The 17736-nt window shown below is 37.8% G+C and overlaps 1 protein-coding gene across 1 annotated transcript in view; it reads left to right on the forward strand.

The window, feature by feature from the left end:
• LOC150078041 (uncharacterized) overlaps positions 1-17736 on the forward strand; it is a 119978-nt gene that overhangs the window by 30272 nt on the left and 71970 nt on the right. Inside the window, exon 3 of the mRNA XM_090384439.1 lies at positions 11836-11980. Coding sequence (XP_090240565.1) covers positions 11836-11980 — 145 coding nt within the window. The remainder of the gene's footprint in view (positions 1-11835; positions 11981-17736) is intronic.

Consider the following 17736-nt stretch of genomic DNA (forward strand, 5'->3'; position numbering starts at 1 on the left):
TAAAGGAAGGGGGATGAATCAGATTGGTCCACTTGATATTGATGGTTTGACTGTAGATGATCCTGCTCAGATTGCTGCCAAACTGAATGAGTATTTTGCATCTACATTCACACATGAGGAGTTATTTAGGGAGGGGAAGGCTAGAAGTTTATAAAACTCTAACAGGGAGTTAAATGATTTTATAATAACTGAGAGCAAAGTGGAGGAGAAATTGTTGAAGTTTAACATAAGAAAGGCACCTGGGGTGGATGGGATCTATCCAATTATATTAAAGGAAGTGAGCAAACCCTTAGTCCTAATTATCAGAGCATCTTTGGATTCAGGGGAGGTCCTCACAGACTGGAGATGCAAATGTATCTCCAATTCAAAAAGGGGATCAAAGGGTGGCTTGAGTAATTACAGATCTGTTGGTTTAACTTCTGTTCCGGGGAAAATAATGAAGTCACTGGTTAAAGAAGCATTGCAGGATTATCTAGACAAGACTGCAGTGATAATGCAGACTTAGCATGGGTTTGTTAAGGGGAAGTCTTGTCTTATCAATTTGATTGGATACTCTGATGTGGTCACAAAGGAAATGAATGCAAAAAATAATTTTGATATCGTATACTGTACACGTACTTGGATTGTAGGAAAGCTTTTGACATTGTTGCGCATGGAAGACTACTGTACAAATTGGAGCAGTATGGCATTAAGGACAAGTTGCTATAATGGATAAAAAGATGGTTGAGTGGGAGAAGACAGAGAGTGGTAATCAGTGGACACTGCTGTTTGTGGACTAGTGTTATTAGTGGTATCCCCCAGGGTTTGGTGTTGTGCCCATTGTTGTTCTGTACAGGGCCGGCATTAGGCTGATTGGGCCCAATCAGGCTCCGCGCTTGACAGAAAAATTAAAATGAAATGAGAAAAGGGGGAGAAGGGGGGGGGAATAGATAAAAATAAAAAAGAGAAGGAGCAAGTTTTTTTTTAAGTTAAAGGACTCCTGTGAAACCCAAAACAATGACATTTTTTACATAGGTTTAGAAAATATGATTAGCATTTTATTAATGAGTACAAAGGACGCAGACAAAAATAACATTTTTATTATTATTATTTATTTATTTATTATTATTTTTTTAAATTCATAATATGTGAAAAGCAAAGTCTGTATAATTTATAAAGGTGTGGAAATTTTGGCCATTGTCTAGGTAATTATCTCAATGTCAGTTTTTACACATCCCTTGAAATATCAAGTAATTAATTTTCACACGTGTGTACCCCACTTGAGGTAATGGCCAGACATAGGGCGGGGTATATATGTAGGAAAATTAATTACTTTCGTCTGGCTCCCGCTGTATGGCCGAGCAATAATACATTTTATAACCGTTTTTTGTGTACTCTATCTGTTCTGTTTTCGTTTGTGGTGGGAAAATTTGTTGCAAAGTTAATTGCATGAATAACTTGAGAAAAGAGAGTGGGAAATGAAACAAAAAAAAAAAAAAAATTCAGCCAATCACAGATGTTCATTTGCTTTATTGGCAGAAAAAGAATGTTTGCAGCTCTTATTAAGCATCATGTACCATTCTGTGATTCTACATTTATAAGTTTCTCAGAACATGAAAAATTTTGCTCATTACCACCATTTTTTTTTTTCCCAACTTGTGTTAGAAAGGCAGAAGATGTAAGTAAATTTATTATTCCAGTTAACATCAGTTTACAGATTTCGTTCACAACTTGTGGATTCATAATGTTGTCCAGTTGTGATACTAATATATATGTTACTCATTGCTGTAGATTTATTTATTTATTTTACTATTCTTTGCATTCTGTTGCAATTTGACGGAACAGTTTATAATTTTATTACTCTGGTGTCAGTAATTTTTTTTTTTTTTTTTTATTGAAAATTTGTTGAAGGATCATTTACAGATCAGAGAAAGATATAATATGAATTTCAAAAAGTTATTTTTCTTGTCTGCACATTTTTCTTGCACACTTAGTGAACAATCAATGTGCACCTCTGAATAGAGAAGTATGCATTGATTTGCTTTGTGTGCAATACAATGCTAATTTTGTAGTGATTCTGTAATAAGTGATTTTATTATTAAATGTAAGTGAATTTATTATTCCAGTTTTCATAAGTTTACATTATGGACATTCACAAATTATGAATGGGCCGTGATGTCGCTGATCGTCAAACGTATAGTTTGTAATAATAATATATGTTACTCATTGCTATAGATTTATTTTATTTTATTTATTTTTAATACTATTCTTTGTCTGAGTGGGTAACACAATGGCATCGCTACCATCCTTTTCCCACACCGAGTGGAAAAGGCCTGAGTTTAAATCCCGTCGATGTGGGCGAGGAACTTTAATGGGCTTTTTTCACTCTGTGGCTGAGTTATTCAGTCTCAGGCATAGATAGAAGGTTTTTCCCCCCAGAAACTGGGGTTTTCTTCTAGCAACAACAGCAAATTGACCAGAGAACACATGTCTGTAAATTGCATGTGTTCTCTGGTCACAAAAAACACATGGGTAGATGTCATCAATTACGGGAGGCCCTAATAAAATATATATTTTTTTGGGACCCCCGTAAGAATGACGCCCTGGGCGACTGCCCTGTTAGCTCGTGCCTTAATCTGGCACTGATCAGGAAAAAAGGTCCCTGACAATTACATATGTCTCCAATGGAACGTTCCCCAATACGCCAGTAGGTGTGTATTAACAGCTCATAAAATTAATCAATGTAAAGAACAGTACCGGAAAAAATTTGTACAATGTGCTGAAACAGGAATTCGAAATATTGTATTAGGATTAGACATAACTAATATCAAACAAAGGTTATGACAATAGAGCTAATATGAAAGGAAAAGTTTCAGGTGTTCAGGCAGGACTTTTACAGGAAAATTCAAGGATATTTTTTACGCCATGTGCTTATCACAGTTACAGTCTAGTTCTAGAGGATATGGCCAAAACCTGTCCTGACACAATGACCTTTTTTGGGACTTCAACATCTGTACGTGCTCTTTTCAGCATCAACAAAGAAATGGTAATTTTCCAAAAATATGTGATGAAGGGTCTTTCTGTAATGCCTTTCTGTGAAACAAGGTGGGAGTGTTGAATGCAGTGTGAAGGCTTTAAGGTATCAAGTTGGTGATTTTGATGATGTGCTTTTGGAAATAGCATCACAAGATGCCCAAGCAAGAAGTGAAGCTGAATCACTAGCTAACCCGATCAAGGAATACAAGTTTCTTGTTTTATTAGTATTTTTGCATGATTTTTTGTTTCACGTAAATAAAGAACTGCAAAGTGATTCTACAGATCTTGATACAGCTCTTTCTTCTTCTTCAAACCTTCTGCACTGGATGTCAAAGTATAGAAAGACTGGCTTTAAACAGATCTTAGTTAGTGAAAAAAAAAATTATTATTATTATTATTATTCCCTGTAACTGATTACATAAACTCGTATTTGTGTCTATAAATTGGGTGTGTTCTCTAGTCAATTTGCCTGTTTTGCTGGACAGAAAAGCCCCAGTTACTAGGGGAAAAAACTTTGCTACCTATGCCTGAGACTGACTAACACAGCCACAGAGTGAAAACAGCCTATTAAGTCCCTTGCATTATCGACGGGATTCGAACCCAGGCCTTTTCCACCCGGTGTAGGAGGATGGTGATGATAGCACTGTGCTACCCATGCAGACTAGTTGGTGCCACAGAACTTTCGACAGAATTGGAAGTATCTCCAGAATTTTGCACAAGTTTACAAAAAAGAAAGAGGCACTTCAATTACTAGCCTATAGTAAGCACATGGTGTTATAGGTTCATGCTATGAACCTATAACAAATCCTAAGGAAGCTTATAAGGCAAACTGCTTTAATAAACTCGTAGACAAGGCTTTGCAGTCTCTAGAGCCATGTTTCTAGCAGTTAATAAAACATAATAATCTTTTTGGTTTCTTGGGTAAATTTCTGAGATTTCCAAAGGATGAGTTAAGAAAACATGCTGCAGGTTTAGAAATCAAACTTTCAAATGCTAAAATCATTGAGGCCAACAAATTGGTCAAGTCTGAAAGTGGCAAATATTGGCAGCCATATGGAAGCACTGAAACCAATTCTTCCAGAATCGTGCTTCGAAAATCCTTTAAATATTTAAAAATTTCTCGCAACTAACGAAAGAGCCACTGGATTTCCGAATTTATTGACGTCGCTAAGAATATTTTTAACGATTCCAGTGACTGTAGCGACTGGGGAAAGAAGCTTTTCCCGATTAAATTAACTAAAATATAATTAATTAAATAATAAATATTAAATTATACAAATTATTTAATAAATTATTTGATAAAACATATCTAAGGTCGACAACGCTTCAAAAGAGACTCAACAGCCTTGCTATCGTATCCATTGAAAGAGGCGAAGCAAGGAATTTAAATTTTGAGAAAGTCTTCAAAGATTTTGCCGATAAATGGGCAAGAAAAATTTCCTTTGGTCAATTGTTAAGAAATTGTAAGAATATAAAAAAATTAAACAATTATTAATAGTTTAGGTTTTTCATTATTTCAAAATATTGAGGGATTGATATTGAATTTTTCAAGGGGCCCTGCATTTGCTAAGGCCGACACTGGTTTTGTATATTTATCAATGATATTGATGAAGGTGTATCAGGCTTCATGTCAAAGTTTGCAGATGATACAAAGTTTGGCAAGGTTGTTAATGACAGTATGCTAGTGCAACAACAGGATCTAGAAAAGTTGGGCAGATGGGCTGAGAAGTGGCAAGTGAACTTAAACATTGACAAATGCAAAGAACTGCATATGGGTAGCAGTAACCCCAGAAAAATGTACCAACTGTGTGGTATTTTACTCAGGGAAGTGAAGAATGAAAGAGACCTGGGGGTAATTATGCAGTCAGATATGAAGTTCTCTGAGCAGTGCCGACAGGCTGCCAGAGCAGGTCATGGGGGTCTTGTCAGTGATATATAGGAATTTTGCTAGCAGGGATGAGGAGGTGATTATCCCTTTGTATGAGGTAATGGTTAGGCCTCACCTTGAATACTGCATACAGGTCTAAAAGCCTCATTTTAGCAGGGATGTGCAGTTGCTAGAACTAGTACAGAGAAGGGCAACAAGACTGGTGAGGGGAACAAAGGGGTGCTCTTACAAAGTCTAGTCTCCAGATGCTGCAATTCTGCAAATTGCAGCATCTGGAGACTAGACACCTGTGAGGTGATCTAATTGAGGTGAATATGGCCTTGAATGGATTGAGCAAGGCTCACTGTTGATGGGATTCTTCCTCTTGCTCAGATTACAAACCTGAGGGGGCGTAAACTGAAGTTGAGGAAAGACAGTTGTAGAATAGATGGGCAGAAATTTGCCTTTAGGCCAGCCAGTAGTTGATTGCTGGAACAAACTTCAGTCTATTGTGGAAGTTGATAGCTTAAATAAATTCAAGGAAGAAGTGGACAAACGTTTGGAGTGAATTGATGGGTGAAATAGGAGTTTTTTTTATTATTTTTTTTTATGTGTAAACATCTTTAGCGGCACCTACTAAATTTCGGACTGTAGTATAATCTATTTCAAAACAAAGAAAAATGGAGTTAGGAGAGGAGATCGTGCAAAGGATCATGGGAGGTGATATTGGATGTGCAAAGGATCATGGGAGGAGATATTGGATGTGCTATATTAGTATGGTTGCGGAAAAACTTTTATGATTCGGGGCATACCACTTAGGTGGCTTTGGGCTAACCATTGCCACCCGTGGCAGAAACATTTTGGTAACCAGAGAAATGGATAATGTTGCAAAATTTAAAGTAAAGTAAAGCAAAATTTAAAATTAAAAAAAATTAATGATATGGTAAGACCAGCATAAAGCATAATGGGAATGGTAAAAAGAATGGAGTTGGGAGAGGAGATTGTGCAAAGGATCATGGGCGGTGACCTTGGATGTGCTCAGAGCTGGCATAAACCAGTTGGTTGCAGAAAAAATTTATGATTTGGGCATTACCACTTAGGTAGTGCCTGGCAACCCAAAGGTCGCGGGTTCGATTCCCGCCTCGGGCTTGGATCAAAGTACTACAAAAACCTTGGGAGGTGCATTATGGCCACAGAAGCCTATGCGCCAACAACTACAAAAAAAAAAAAAAAAAACTTAGGTGGCTTTGGGCTAACCATTGCCACCTGTGGAAGAAACTTTTTGGTAAACAGAGAAATGGATATCTTGAGGGCTGTGATCTTGGCTCTGAGCACATCCAGGATGATTACATTACAGTACCCATCTGTATTACTGAAGCAGTTGTATATTTCCATCAAGAGGCAAATCATAAATGTTTTTCCGCAACCAGCTGGGCCGGTCAAGAATATTTGAATCTGTTTGCGATTGGGAGATAACAGACTCCAAATTACATGTATGAGTAGAATCTTTTGCTTGTCATTGGCCTTTCTCTTTAAGTTGCAGAAGTCTTCGTTGGTCATCAAGTTTTTGCATTTCTTTGCAATTGGGCTGAGTCAGTTGAGCGTGGTGAGCTTTAGATCCTCATTAATCTCGTTTTTTGGTTGATTGTAAAAGTTTTGAAAGGGATCTTCTTGCAGTTGCGTTACAAGGTTATGCAGGTCATTACCGTATACTTTGTCAGGATCACCGTCATCATTGTCTTGCCACATCGTCTTACATATTTCAGTCGTTTTGCGAATGTCCAATTCCGATTCATACAATTTATGATTTAGTATGAACTCTTCATTGTCATCGTAGATCTTGACATGTTTCATCTCTAACAGTATCTCTGTTACCTCATTGTAAAATTGAGTGTGCAGCATTACCATCTAGCGCTTGTGCTTGTTGAGATCCCGAGCCGAGTATAGTTTCGATAGCATATTATACATGGATACTGTCGTTTCTTCCAGATCTTGTTAGCACTGCATGTGTAATTTATAAAAAAGCATGACAGAGTAGCATTAGTAGAGGCATATGATGCAAGAAAGCAAGCTTATGCAGCATCAGCCAAAAAAAACCGCTCCCATTTCACCCCTCCATTCATTCCAAATACCTGTCCAGCTCAGCCTTAAATTTATTTAGGCTATCAACTTCTACAACAAAAGGTGGAAGTCTTCCACTAATCAACTACGCTAAAGACAAACTTCTGCACATCTATCCTACAACTGTCTTTCCTCAATTTGAATTTATGCCCTCTCAGGTGATTATTCTGAGCAAGAGGAAGAATCCTATCAGCATTGAGCATGCTCAAAAACCATTCAAGGCTTTATACACTCAATCAGATCACCTCGCAGGGGCCTAGTTCTCCAAACACTGTAATCTGCAAAAATTAAGCCTTTCTTCGTAAGAGCAACCCTTCATTCCATTCACTATTCTTGTTTCCCTTCTCTGTACTCGTTCCAACAGCTCTACATCCTTCTTAACATGAGGCCTCCAGACCTGTATACAGTACTCAAGGTATGGCCTGACCATTGCCTTATACAAGTGAATTAATCACCTCCTTATCCCTGCTAGAAAAATTCCTGTATATCATTGACAAAACACCATAAGCTACTCTTGCAGACCGTCTACACTGCTCAGAAAAATTCATATCTACCTGCACAATCACCCCCAGGTCCTTTTCATTCTCTACCACTGTCAGTGTAGTATCACAGAGTTGATACGTCACTTTGGAGTTACTGCTTCTCATATGTAGTACTTTACATTTGTCAATGTTAAACTTCATTTGCCACCTCTCAGCCCTCTGCTCAACTTTTCTAGATCCTGTTGCAGCAGCATACTGTCATTAATGTCCTTAACAACCCTGCTAACCTTCGTATCATCTGCAAACTTGGATATTAAGCCTGATATACCCTCATCAATATCATTTATAAATGCACTGAATCCTGAGGGACTCAACTAATAACACGAAGAGCAGTGTCCATTGATTACCACTCTCTCTTCTCCCACTCAACCATCCCTTTATGCATAGCAGCAATTTGCCTCCAATGCCACACTGCTCCAATTTGTGCAGTAGTCTTTCATGTGCAACTGTATCAAAAGCCTTTCTAAGATCCAAAAATGTGATATAAAAATTATTCTTTGCATCCAGTTCCTTTGGGACCACATCATAGTATCCAATCAAATTGGTCAGACAAGACTTCCCCTTAAAAAAATCATGCTGTGTCCGAGGTATAACTGAAGTCTTGTCTGATTTAACATGATTGTAACAATGCAAATTCTTGTATTGTTGGAATCATACTATTCAACAAATGGCTACAATCAAGTAGGTAATTAGGCAATTGGCCTAACATCTTCAAACTTTGATTTGATAGAGTAAGCAGCAGGTATGTATCCTATTTATCACTAACATTGATTCGGTAGAGTGAGTAGCGGGCATGAGCATAAATTACATTAGTGTGTATGCGGGGGGGGCATTGTCGGGGCCATGTTATGTCAAGGATCTAGGTATATTCTTACCATGTGTATGCCATATCCAAAAATTTCATTACTTCATACAGCATGTACCCCCCTTTTTATTACTGTTGAATATACCATGAATTATCAAACTAATAGGGGGGCATTGTCGAGGCCATGTTATGTTATGGATCTAGGTATATTCTTACCATGTGTATGCCATATCCAAAAATTTCATTACTTCATACAGCATGTACCCCCCTTTTTATTACTGTTGAATATACCATGAATTATCAAACTAATAGGGTTAGCTTATCTGTGAAAAGATCTAAACCTCCCAAACATTTCCTAGTTCTTTTCACAAATATACGTGGTCTCAGTTCTAATCTCAATGACATACATTTCCACTTTCAGTCTGCCAAACCCCATGTACTTTTTTCTGACAGAATCTCAGTTATCGGTTGATTTAACTACTGCTCATCTCAGTTGCCCAAATTATTCACTGTATGATTTATTTTGCCCTCAAAGGTGGTACTTATGCATATGTCCATTCCGATATTCCCTGTCAGACTCTTGATAATTTGGAATCTCCTCTTTTCCTCTTTTTGATCTTCTCTGGCTTAAAATCTCTCTACCTCATTGTGTCAAATTCATCTGTTATCTCTACCGTTCTCCCAACTCCACTAATCGCTTGGAGCCCTTCGACTTCCTCTCTTTGCAACTTGACTTTCTCCAGTCCAACTTTCCTAACAGTGAGGTAATTTTCCTTTGTGATTTTAATGTTTACAACTCCAGCTGGCTTCAGTTTTCTAGTCACACTGACATAGCTGGTCAAGATGCTGAGGCTTTTGCATTTACTAATGGCCTTGTACACATTGTTCATTTACCTACAAGAATACCAGACAGTCCTAACCATAGAACCAAAACGCTTGATCTTTTTCTCCCAAAATTTTGAACAGGCTAAGAGTAGAAAATTTGCTTCTTGCCCTAATGGTAGCCAAACATTCTGCTCACTTGTTAAAGCTATTGGCCGCAACTTTTCTCCCGTCTCTCTCTTTTTTTTTTTTTTACTTTACTTCTCTTTTCAAAAATATGTTTTGTCTTCTTATTTCTTAGCTATCTTTTTATTTATCAGGTCCACTTTACAGATTTTCTGTTTTAATTGATTTAGGTGGAGATGGGCATTTGCCTGGGAACCACCCTGAGCCAGTACACACACACACACACACACACACACACACACACACACACACACACACACACACACACACACACACACACACACGCGCACGCCTCTGTTCCTACCTCTGTCAAAACCAGATGGTTCTGTTGTCACTTCAGCCAAGGATAAAGCTGACATGCTAGCATCCTATTTTTCTTCCAAGTCATGTATTAATGATCTTGGTAAAACACCTCCCACCATTCCCAACACACTCCATTCAATGCTGGATGTGGTCTTCCGTCAAAAGGGTGTCAGAAAGATTTTGATGAATCTTAATGCTAAGAAAGCTCCAGGTTCTGATGGTATTTCTCCACTTGTTCTCAGAACCTGTGCTCCTGAACTCACTCCTGTTCTTTGTCACCTTTTTTCATTTTCTTATTCCAAAGGTGTTTTTCCTCCTGCTTGGAAATTTGCTCATATCCAGCCAGTTCCTAAAAAGGGTGACAAATCCCTCCCATCGAATTATTGTCCCATTGCAATTACTTCTACCCTTTCTAAAGCAATGGAGAAATCAATTAACCGCCAACTCTTAAACTACCTAGAAACCTTCTGTCTGATCAACGATCGCTAGTATGGATTCCATCAGTGTCAATCCACTGGTGATATTCTGGCTTATGTTACCCATTTATGGATAACAAATTAAATGAAAAAGTTTGGTGAAACACAAGCAGTTGCTCTTGACATCTCAAAGGCTTTCAATCGTGTTTGTCATAAAGGTCTTCTAAACAAGCTTCCATCTTATGGTTTGCCAACTGTTTTTAGTAATTGGTTATCCAGTTTTCTCTCTGATCGCTCACTGAGGGTGATTGTAGACAGCTCTTTGTCTTCTAACTTCTCCACTAATGCCGGTGTCCCCAAGGTTCGGTTCTTTCCCCCACTCTTTTCCTCTTGTATATTAATGACCTTCTTCCATTGACTGGAAATCCTATCCATAGTTTTGCCGATGATAGCACATTGCATTTCACTTTCCATTTTGAGAAACCTTGCCCTGCTGAATCAGCTTCAACTTCTTGAATATCCACTACCAATTCCTTAAATGCCGATCTCCAGTGGAGCAAAGACAGTTTGGTTTATTTCAATCCTTCTAAAGCCTTGTCTTTTATCTCCCAAAAAAGATTCTTCTGCTCCTATGCTTATCTTCGATGACACTCCGATTTCTAGGCAAGATGATATATCTCTTTTGGGGATTACCCTGACTTCTAATCTCTTTTGGCACAAGCACATTACAAATATTGCTTCCTCTGCATCTAAAAAACTTGGTTTCCTCTTTCACTCTTAGCTTTACTTTTCTTCCAAAAAGCTATTCACTCTGTACAAATCACAAATTCGCCCTACCATGGAATATTGTTCCCACATATGGGGCTGTGCCCCCAAAACCTCTCTCAGGCTTCTAGATTACATTCAGAAGAAGGCAGTTAGGTTAATTAATGACTTATCTCTAACAAAGTCTCTCCACTCACTGTGTCATAGATGTACTGTTTCTGCTGCATGCCTTTTGTACAGATACGTCCATGGGGACTGTTCTTCTGAATTGGCTTCTATAATTCCCGCTCTCTCTTTCAAAACAGTCCTAACACGTGCCGCCACCGGCCAACATCCATTTATTGTCCAACTTCAAACTCACAGAACCAACTTTTCATCTTCCTTGTTTATTCATTCAACTGCCGTTTTCTGGAACAACCTTCCTTCATACATATTTCCTGAAAATTACAGTCTACAGAAGTTCAAGTCTGATGTCAACAAATATCTTCTTTTGTCTTCTCAACCTCCAACCCAAGCATGGTTCTAAGTACTATAGGTCCTAATACCTCTCGTGTGTGGGGTTTTCATAAAAAAAAAAAAAAAAAAAAAAAGAGATGCTTAATCATTGACGAAGCATTTGAATATAAATAAGAATATTTATATTAGTATAAATATAAAAAGGAATAATTTAGTAGGTGTCGTCAATGATGTTTACACATAAAACATCTTTTGTGCGTACAGGGTACACATGTGATTTTTTTTTGTATGATGCTGTATAAGCTTGCTTTCTTGCAAGTGCTAATGCTAAAATACCAAAAATGCAAAGAGAGAGAGAGAGAGAGAGAGAGAGAGAGAGAGAGAGAGAGAGAGATGATGGGTGAGGGACAAAGATAGTGATGGCCTTATCATTGACCAAGCATCTGAATATAAATAAGAATATAAATGTAATATTCTAACATTACATTTACAGTCCTCAGTGCCATAATCGCTAATTGATATCTCTTTATCATCTAGAACTAAAGAAAAGAAGTTATGTGAAGTCAAGCTTGGTGATAAAGGGGATAACCATTATGACTGGAAGAAATATGCATCGTCAAGTAATGCTCACTGGGATTGTCGTTTTTTTAACCGTTGTTTTTTGGAGACCATTGGTTGGGTGGTAAGTAGATTTATGAATATTTAAATCGTGATAATTAAATTAACATTATGACTTTATTGGAAAAAATATTTTTTGCCTTATCTGATAAGTGAAGTCCAACTGATATTATGAAAAAGCCATTTTTTCATAGTGGATTTAAACAGATGCCAGTTTAGTAAATATTAGCAAGGAAATAGTATAATAAACATGGAAATATAAATTTAACAAGTATTTTCTAGTCTTTAGACTTGGCACTAGAAAATACTTGTTAAATTTACATCTTATCTCCTAAACATATGGAAATATAAATTAGTCTAAAGATTTGGCATTAGAAAATGCTTGTTAAATTCACATCTTACCTCCAAAGATGCTACTGTAAAATATTGTTGTATTTATGCTGTTTAAATATGTCTAGGAATTGCTTTATCAATAATGTTTAAAAATGTGAACTTTGAATTTAACTTTTTTTATTTTTAAAATAGATGTAGCATTTCAAAATGAAAGTGGTGTCATATAACCCAAATGCCTCTTCTTATTGTTTATCATAGAACACAATTTTCCTGAGTTATGATCATCATGAGGTGCATTGTTCAGAAATATATTTCTTGATAGTGAGATAATAAAAAAAATAAAATAAAAAAAATGAATATGGAAAAACAAAAATAGTAGGCACTATTAGTGAAATTACACAGAGGGAAAGAAGAGGCAGGAATGTCATTAAAAAATGTTATTTTTTATTGCTATAAGTTGATTACCATAGAGGATTAAATGGGAAGGATGATTCTGATCTAGTCATTGGCTACCCTTCTATCTAGTAAGAAAGTATCTCTTTGCTGCATGTAGCTACACGGCGTACAAGTTTCTGCTGAACAATCATGTTTGTATAAATGCTGTGTTAGAACAAATTTCATCAACTGGAAGTGCAATGTTTTCAAATTTGAAAATGTGAAAAGATTTCCAGAGCTTCCCATTATTGAAATAAAGAAATAGATAAGTAATAGATATTATATAGTATCAATTCTGTCAATTTCAGTGTTTGAATCTACCAGAAACCTTGAAAGAGATGTCATGCTTATTTTTTAAAACATGCTACACTAGGTTATTTCCATGGGGAACTGACTTTAAATTATACCACAAAAGTACACCACAATAAAACTAATTTATTCAAAAACATATTTTTTAACTTGATTGGCTTAACTTCATTCTTAATTGGCTCGTTGAGAGGGCGCTGACTCTCTTTAGAAAATACAGCTGCAAGTTACAGGCTCCGAAAAAAACGATAAGTTTTTGCTTTTTATTTACGTAATTGTTATTTTATATTGTACTTAATATGTAGTCTTATAGTTCTAATTACGCTGGTTATTTTTATTTTAATTTGTATAAACAGTTTTGGTAGATATACGTAATACTTTATAAAACCGTTATTTCATTCGAATATTGCAGGCATTGTTTTTGTATATAGTGATAGGGAATTCAAATTTTTAATTGAGGTAGTTAGGTAGCTCTAACGTATAATTATAGAAACAGTAATACGCTTCACTGTTTCTATTAGATAGCGTAGTATTGATATTTAATTTAATTTAATTTATCGATCTTATTAATTTAAAATATCATGCCCCAAACTAGAGCAGCAAAGCAATGGGCACAAAGTGGCAGGAGTGCTGTGACTCGGGGAAGAACTGCGGGGGGGGGGGCGATTCTCCAACGCATCACAGCCTAAAAAAATGTGCAACTTGTGAAATGATAGCCGAACTATCTGGAACAGAACATGATATTGCCATGGGGGATATCTTTGTGTGTGCGCGATGTAAGGAGTGTAAGGAAATCAGGCGACAACTCAGCGTTGTTATGGGCCTATATGCGAGTTTGAAGGACAGGGTGGATGCCCTCGAAAGATCTAAATTGGGTGGCCCATCAGGCTCTCAGCTGCCCACATCAACGCCAGAGCTTGCACTTAGTCATCACGCAACACAGCGGCAACCCCCGAGGCAGATTGCGCTGGTCCCAAAGGAACTAGTAGTTGTTGGTGACTCTATTGTCAGGGAAACGGGGAACATGCTTTGTAAAAAAGATAGGTGGAACAGGACCAGGGTATGTCTGCCAGGGGCAAAGGTTGATGACGTTGTTGAGCAGATATCATCTTTTAAGGGCACAAAAGGTGATATAGTTGTACACGTTGGCACTAATGATATTAAGAGTAGGAGACCGGCAGAATTAGTTAACAAGTACAGGTCACTGTTGAAAAAAAGCCGTGAAGTAGTGTTGAATTTGAAAGTGTCTGCAATTCTGCCCAGACACGATAGGAGGGAGTATATCATGAGAGCCTTGTCAATCAATTCGGCCCTGGAAAGATTGTGCAAGGCTCAAGGGGTAGAATTTTTTTCAGCCTGGACTGTACTTGTTAACAGGAGAGATTGCTTCTACAGGGACGGGATACACTTAAATAGAAAGGGTGCAAGAATATTTGCTGATGCTATCGAGGCAGTGTTAGGTGGGTTGGAAAACTGATAGCTTGGGGGAATACAAGGACTAATAGTTTAACAGTAGCCGTAGGCAGAGGTGAAGGTGATTCTTGCACAACTTCTATTAGAATAAGTAGCGACCTGGAGCGAGGGGTGCTGGGGGTTTCAGGGACGGATGTCAGTCATTGTGAAACAGGTGGGTATATGGGATGTGTTAGAGTGGCTGGGAATAGGAATAGGTGCATGTATACTTGCATGTATACCAATGCTAGAAGTATAGTAAATAAATTTGATGAATTTGAAGTGTTGGTCAAGACATCAAAGGCGGATATTGTTGGGATATCAGAGACGTGGTGTCACCCAGATATAAGGAATGCCAAACTGGAATTTGGGGAGTAAAATGTGTACAGAAAGGATAGACAGGATAGGAAGGGAGGAGGTGTTATGCTGTTAATAAAGAAAAATATAAAATCAAAAGAAGTGCATCCAGTTGATATAGATGAACAGTGCACTGTTGAGTCAGTTTGGTGTGACATAAGCACTGCAAAAGCAAAAATTAGAGTAGGAGTGTGTTATAGGCCTAATGACTCGAATGAGTACAGTGAACAATTGTACAGAGAAATAGAGTGGGCTAGTAAATCGGAATGTCTTATAATGGAGGATTTTAACTTCCCAGATATTGACTGGAACTTGTGAGTTGGGCACTCACACACTAGTCAGACTTTTGTGGATTTATTGGATGATTGTTTTCTGCAGCAGCACGTTCAAGAGGCAACCAGAGAAAGTAATACTCTTGATCTGGTTATCAGCAGTGATCATTCATGTATTAGGAATTTGCAGATTAAAGAACCACTAGGTGGCAGTGATCACAGTGTACTGACGTGGAATTTACTTAAAGATTTAATTACCATCAGGGGTAAAGGAAAGGGTTTTTGCTTCCGTAAAGGCGAGTACAGTGGTCTCCGACAGTTTTTAAATTCTGTATAGTGGGATCAACTGACGATGTTACCAACAGTAAATTCTAAGTGGGAAGCATTCGAGGAATTAATCGTGGAAGCTACTAAAAGTTTCATACCTATTAAGAAATATTGTTCAAGGTTTAGGCCTAAATGGTTGTCAAATGAATTAATGAGACTTGTAACAGACAAGAAAAATGCATGGGATGCATATAAATTATCAAGCGACTCAGAAGCCTATGGCAGATATAAATTAATCTGTAATCTGGTCACAAAGGAGGTTCGCCAGGTGAAGGCAGATTACGAGAAATCCTTGGCAAAAGATGCTAAGAAAAACAGCAAGGATTTCTTTACTTATATAAACTCTAAAAGGAAGGGGATGAATCTGATTGGTCCACTTGACATCGATGGTTCGACTGTTGATGATCCTGCTCAGATAGCAAACAAACTGAATGAGTACTTTGCATCTACATTCACACGTGAGGAATTATTAAGGTTTGAAAATGGCAGAAGGTTATCAAATTGTAGCAGGGTGCTTAATGATCTTGTAATAACTGAGAGCAAAGTGGAAGAGAAATTGAAGTTAAACGTAAGAAAAGCACCTGGGGTGGATGGGATCTATCCAATTATATTAAAGGAGGCAGCAAGGCAACTAAGCAAACCCTTAGCCATAATTATGAGAGCATCCTTGGACTCAGGGGAGGTTCCCACGGACTGGAGATGTGCAAATGTATCCCCAATTCACAAAGGGGGATCGAAGGGTGACACGAGTAATTACAGATCAGTTAGTTTAACTTCTGTTCCGGGTAAAATAATGGAGTCGCTGGTTAAAGATGCATTGCAGGATCATCTAGACAAGACTGCAGCAATAATTCAGACACAGCATGGGTTTGTTATGGGAAAGTCTTGTCTGACAAATTTGATAGGATATTATGATGTGGTTACAAAGGAACTGGATGCAAAAAACAATTTTGATATCATATATTTGGATTTCAGGAAAGCTTTTGACACTGTTGCGCATGGAAGACTATTGTACAAATTGGAGCAGAATGGTATTAAGGGTAAGTTGCTACAATGGATAAAAGGATGGTTAAGTGCTAGAAGACAGAGGGTGGTAATCAATGGGTGCTGCTCTTCTTGGACTAATGTTATTAGTGGAGTCCCACAGGGTTCGGTGTTAGGTCCACTGTTGTTTTGTATATTTATCAGTGATATTGATGAAGGTATATCAGGCTTAATGTCGAAGTTTGCAGATGATACAAAGGTTGGCAGGGTTGTTAATGACAGTAATGGCAGTCTGCTACTGCAACAGGATCTAGATAATTTGGGCAGATGGGCTAAGAAGTGGCAAATGAAGTTTAACCTTGACAAATGCAAAGTACTGCATATGGGTAGAAATAACCCCAGAGAAACGTAACAACTGTGTGGTACTACACCTAAGGTGGTAGAAAATGAAAAAGACCTGACAGTAATTGTGCAGTCAGATATGAAGTTCTCTGAGCAATGCAGACAGGCTGCCAGGGCAGGTCATGGGGTTTTGTCAATGATATATAGGAATTTTGCTAGCAGGGAAAAGGAGGTGATTATCCCTCTGTATAAGGCAATGGTCAGGCCACGCCTTGAGTACTGCGTACAGGTCTGGAGACCTCATTTTAGGAAGGATGTAGATTTACTTGAGCGGGGTACAGAGAAGGGCAACAAGATTGGTGAGGGGAATGAAGGGATCCTCTTACCAAGAGAGGCTTAAGTTCTGCAAATTGCAGTGGCCGGAGACTAGGCACCTGCACGGTGATCTGATTGAGGTATATAAGGCCTTGAATGGATTGAGCACGCTGAATTCTGATGGGATCCTTCCACTTGTTCAGATTACGAACATAAGGGGGCATAAATTCAAATTAAAAAAAGACAGATGTAGAATAGATGTGCGGAAATTTGCGTTTAGCCAGCGGGTGGTTAATTGCTGGAACAAACTTCCATCTGTCGTTGTGGAAGTTGATAGCTTGAATAAATTTAAGGAGGAACTGGACAGGCATTTGGAGGGAATGGTGTGATTTTTTTTTTTTTTTTTTTTTGGCTGATGCTGCATAAGCTCATACATTTGCTTTCTTGCATCACATGCCACCACTACTACTACTACTACTACATGCAGATAACCAAGAGTTACCTTTGCTGTGATCAAGGAACTTATAAGTTCTGGAAGCATTATTCTTTTAAATAAATTACTTTTTATTCTGAATACTCATGTAATTAGTTTAAAGTTTTCTGTCAGAAACTGTTATGAAAGAAAGAACTGACAGTTGTCCTTAGTTGGGGAACTGACAAGTGAAGAAGGAAACTTGAAATATAAGAAATTATTATA

The sequence above is a fragment of the Mastigoproctus giganteus genome, chromosome 11, assembly GCF_048544385.1.
Source record: "Mastigoproctus giganteus isolate SK-2022 chromosome 11, ASM4854438v1, whole genome shotgun sequence".
NCBI lineage: Eukaryota > Metazoa > Arthropoda > Arachnida > Uropygi > Thelyphonidae > Mastigoproctus > Mastigoproctus giganteus.